Source organism: Penaeus chinensis, chromosome 3 (genome assembly GCF_019202785.1).
Source record: "Penaeus chinensis breed Huanghai No. 1 chromosome 3, ASM1920278v2, whole genome shotgun sequence".
Taxonomy (NCBI): domain Eukaryota; kingdom Metazoa; phylum Arthropoda; class Malacostraca; order Decapoda; family Penaeidae; genus Penaeus; species Penaeus chinensis.
The window spans coordinates 41028467-41033466 of record NC_061821.1 but is presented as its reverse complement, the minus strand read 5'-3'; the positions used below and the strand labels follow the sequence as shown (position 1 = coordinate 41033466).

Below are 5000 nucleotides of genomic sequence, written 5' to 3'. Positions count from 1 at the left end.
TATGCCTTTATGTATTATGGAAACAAATATATCAATTAATACTACACATAAACTAATGCAGCCTTAGCAGCAATTTTCTTAACTGAAAAAAGACAGGTAAATAACACATCTTAAATTGGGTTTGAAAAAGGATATAAAAACAAATTTGGTTAATTTTACTATATATTACCACAAGCTTGCATGTACAAAAGACTTGGTTGTGGTATTCTTAAAAAGGATTTGTTACTGTTATAAATAGCATATTCTACAGTCCTATTTACAGTCTCTTAGTTTCTTATTCAAGTTCTTAAGACCAGTCAGATGACCTATAATTCAGAATGTGAATTTGTAAACAGAATCTCTGAACATAAAAAAGCTTTTAAGTTTTTGTCTAAAAACATTACTTGTATATATCATTTTACTTACAGAACTCAGAGAATTTACACAAAAGAAAGAAATATACACACAGGGAAAGCTCTATACCCATGTTGTGGTTTCACAGACTGCATATATGAAATTGTGTAACCTGATTATGTAATCTTGTCAACTATTTGGTCTGACACACAAAGGGCAGACAAACACACAGCTGTCGAAGTTACATTAACATCAAATATTGTACCTGTACAGAATTGACCAGTTATTTGGTAACTGACTATCTTACAAGAACTTTGTATTTGCAAGCTTTCCAATAATTATTATGCAATTGTGCAAACAGCTTAATATCATCTGAGAGACCAAAGGATTGAACTTACAAGTAACAAAAAGGTTGTACGGGAAAGGTAATGTCACAAAGCCTCAACACTGGCATTTATTACCATGACTAAATGCCAGTTACGTCTGCTAATTAAAAAGTTAATTTAGAAAATCAGATAAAAAATATAGTATCACATTAAAGCTTACTGCATATAAGCAAACAGATATTGACTTAGTAACCATGTGATGACAAAGCTATGTCAAGCATGAAGAGTGCATAACAGCATGGCCATCAAAAATAGTTCATTTCTTTCAAAGCTCCTCACATCTGCACATGGCATTAACATAAGGTAAACATCTCTTACAATTCAATCACTTAACTGTCTTGCAAAATTATTTGATTATTCATTTTGGCATATGTCACATGCTATGCCATGACCAGGGGTCGCAAGTACAGTAGTAATCTCCACAAAGCACTAAATATTTTCATAAGAAATATGTAGGTATAAGCTATAACATCAATCATGCTTTATGTATTACTCACTCCTATTACAGAAATTAGAACACATTTCAGTTCAGAACTCATATTATATATAATATCAGGTCAGGCTATATAAAAACACTTTGCCAAATGGGATGATGATGCACTATGGACTCCTACATGAAGAAAATCTTCCTCATCTTACCACTAGGATGTCACAATTCTGCATCATCTATATAATTTAAAAATATTTTGCAAATAACACTCTCAAATGACAATGAAGCAAAGTGAAATATTCCAAATAATATCAAATCATGAACTCACATTTTATGTATATGTTACAACAGAATAGTTTCTTGACACTTGATTCCCTAATCTATTAAACACTCAAGAGATCAGAAAAGATGTTCTTTTCAGTTCCATACACACTTTTCACTCAAGCACTGATTTTCTTTTCTTTTCACAATACAAGAGCAGCAACAAGATGGTCACATTATATCCTAGCTTAGAGGACCTTGCTGTGCTCCTGGCATACACAAAACATCAAACATCATTCCCAAGATGTGATGAGATTCACTGAACTTTCCCTTGTGAGAGTTAGGAATCAAAAGTTTCACCATTTAGTTCAGAGATTTGCCAACTGGGTTTCTGTTCCCATATTCATAGACTGTGGTTGCGCCACTCTAATGGTAACTGGTGATCCTCCCATCACATTGCTACGCTGGGCCAAATATACAGGTTGTGGGTGCCCTACAGGCACTGACAAACGTGGATACAATCCAGGCACCATCCCAGGAGGTGGTGGTGGTTGGTAAGGAGCAGAATAAGCTGGTGAATGGGGTGGTCCAGGTGGCTGGTAATGTGGGCCTGGATGATAAGGCCGAGGAAGGTGTGGAGGGTGAGTATTAGAGGAGAGGTTGGTGGATCCAGTGTTATTTGAGGGACCTGTGCTGGAGTGCTGTGAGCCAGAATGCCCAGACACACTACCACTCAGGGTGCCAACCAAACCTCCATTATCTAAACCCTGCCAGGAACGTAGTCGACCATGTATCTCCCTGCAATGAAAATCAGTATGTACTGTTTCCACCAGGCACCTTCAAATAGTTGTGATTATCTTTAAAAATATATTTCTGCACCATCAATATTTTATTGTAAGAAGATATTCCTGGGATTACTAAAGAGGTAACAGAAACACACCTGAATCATAACTAAAATACTAGGAAGGAAGACAATGGTGCCTCTTGTGAGAATTAACAGGGTGACTATGTTGTTTCTATAATGCAATCTAATATTTTTATCAAAATAAGGGATCATTACAATTCTTGCTATGCAGAACGAATTTATGAAGCATAGAACTAATATGCAGACCCCAAAGAGTAAAATACTTTATCTTCAGACTAAGACTTACCTAAATGTTGGTCTTCTATTTGGAGTCTCATGCCAGCACTCAACCATGAGAGCATATATGCGGGGTGGGCAATCCTCTGGGCAAGGCAACAGATGACGTGACCTTATCATATCTATTACCTCCTGGTTATTATATCCATAGTAAGGCTGAAAAGATACAAATAAAATTAGTGAAAATTATGAATGATGTGAAATTAGGAAATGGTGACAAATGTTTAATTAAATATCATGCATCCAAGTCCACACATTGTTTTTCTGGCAATAATCAATGTGTCTAAGAGTAGTGAAAGAGACAACATACAAAACTAAAATCTTCAAAAGATTACAACTGTCACTTTATATGAACTGTAGTGCAATTTAATAGCCCTAACCAGAAACTCCTTATATCTAACTCACCTGTAAACCATAACTGAAGATCTCCCACAGAACAACACCAAAGCTCCAAACATCTGATTCTGTTGTAAACTTTCCATACAGAATTGATTCTGGTGGCATCCATCGCACTGGGAGCAGGCTCTTACTCTGCACTCTGTAATTATTAGTTTGAAATTAGCTTTTCAATCAATTATTTATTTGCCAATATTGAAATTCAATACAGACTATGCAATATACAAAATAGTATTAATATATGCAAAGATACTGTTTTTTTTCACTACCTTTACTTTCACATGTTGCATATCAAATAGTAAAAAAAAAGTGTCAATTTCAAATGGGTAATACTGCATTGTACTAAGAACTCTTATAAACTTTGTAGATACCTGTAATAATCAGAAGAGTAGATATCCCGAGAAAGTCCAAAGTCTGATATCTTTACAGTCAAGTTTTCCCCCACTAGACAGTTACGGGAGGCAAGATCTCGGTGGACATAGTGATGGCTTGCAAGGTATTCCATCCCTAGTTGATAAAGATATACATTTCAATTTTCATTTTCCACAAGGTAAAAAGTAAAATTCAAGATGTAAACTGATATATATGCAATATAGAACTGAAGGAAACACCTGATCAAGAAACTTTACAGTAGGCTTTAAGGATCAAATTACATAAATTCAAAAACAATAAATGAACATAGCCTTACCTGCAGCAATCTGAGTTGCAATGACAAGCATATCTGGCTGTTCTAGTACAGCCTGTGACATGCCATCGTCACTAGATGCGGAGACATCCGACCGTGGGGAATGAGAAATCAAGAACTCATGCAAATCACCCTGTGGGAAAAAGTACTTTTATAAAGAACATACCTCTCCTGATATTATCTATCACATACACACACACACACACAGAGAGAGAGAGAGAGAGAGAGAGAGAGAGAGAGAGAGAGAGAGAGAGAGAGAGAGAGAGAGAGAGAGAGAGAGAGAGAGAGAGAGAGAGAGAGAGAGAGAGAGAGAGAGAGAGAGAGAGAGAGAGAGAGAGAGAGAGAGAGAGAGAGAGAGAGAGAGAGAGAGAGAGAGAGAGAGAGAGAGAGAGAGAGAGAGAGAGAGAGAGAGAGAGAGAGAGAGAGAGAGACACAGAGAGACAGAGGATCTATCAGTTCATATTTTTCATTTTAAAGGATGGTTCAGTTGATAAACTGGTACATACCTGCGACATATGTTCAAACAACATACACATAGGTTCCTCCTTCATGACCACTCCCAGCAGGCATACAATGTTGGGATGGCGAAGGTCTGTCATGAGTTCTACCTCCCGGTGAAAATCCTGACGAGTTTTCGCTGTAGCATTTTCTTTCAAAGTTTTGATAGCCACCAATACTGAGCTTCCATCAAGACTCATTCCTTGTAGTTCACCTTTGTAAACTTTACCTAGAAAAGGAATATTTAATATTCTTTAAGGACCCGCAATGAAAATTTAAGGCTGAGAAAGTAAATATTACATGAATAGATAAAAAGTCAATGTTATACAAATAGAAATTTCCCTGTTAACCAAACTGCAAATCTTTTTATTTATCCATCTACTTTCTACTTAAAATACTTCAGATACTTTTAAGAGTTACACAACTAATGGTAACCTCAATTACTTAATTCAAATTAACACACCAAATCACAAAGGTGACATTTAGAGTCAATTTTAACAATAAATTATGGTCCACTAAAAAGATATATCAATACAAACAACCATAATAAGTTATTAAGCTTACCAAAGGCCCCCTCTCCAAGCTCCTGCATGAATCTAACATTAGCTAGGGGAAATTCACGAGCCCGAAGTTGCTGCTGTTTTGGGAGGAGAGCATTAAGTTCTACTGTCTTTGCCTTTGGGGAAGGCTGTTTAGGTGACTTAAACTTTCGGCGCATACAAAGTCCAACAATCAGTGAAAGGAACACTGCACCACCAATCACAGCTGCCACAAGGATGAATACTAATGTATTGTCATCTGAAAAAATAATGAGAATTTAAAGATTAATATGTTTTCAAGTGCTTGCAATGTATGACTATGTACAATTTA

The 5000-nt window shown here is 36.2% G+C and overlaps 1 protein-coding gene across 6 annotated transcripts in view; it reads right to left on the bottom strand.

The window, feature by feature from the left end:
• Window positions 1-149: 149 nt before the first annotated feature.
• The window catches only part of LOC125039246 (inactive tyrosine-protein kinase transmembrane receptor ROR1-like), a 263821-nt gene continuing 258970 nt past the window's right edge, over window positions 150-5000 (bottom strand). For all 6 annotated transcript variants that reach the window (XM_047633051.1, XM_047633092.1, XM_047633063.1 and 3 more), the window contains 7 exons: window positions 4695-4928; window positions 4139-4359; window positions 3636-3765; window positions 3319-3454; window positions 2957-3089; window positions 2562-2707; window positions 150-2208 (listed from right to left, as the gene is read on the bottom strand). In XM_047633051.1, the coding sequence (XP_047489007.1) occupies window positions 1779-2208; window positions 2562-2707; window positions 2957-3089; window positions 3319-3454; window positions 3636-3765; window positions 4139-4359; window positions 4695-4928 (1430 nt within the window). In that variant the 3' untranslated portion in view covers window positions 150-1778. The remainder of the gene's footprint in view (window positions 2209-2561; window positions 2708-2956; window positions 3090-3318; window positions 3455-3635; window positions 3766-4138; window positions 4360-4694; window positions 4929-5000) is intronic.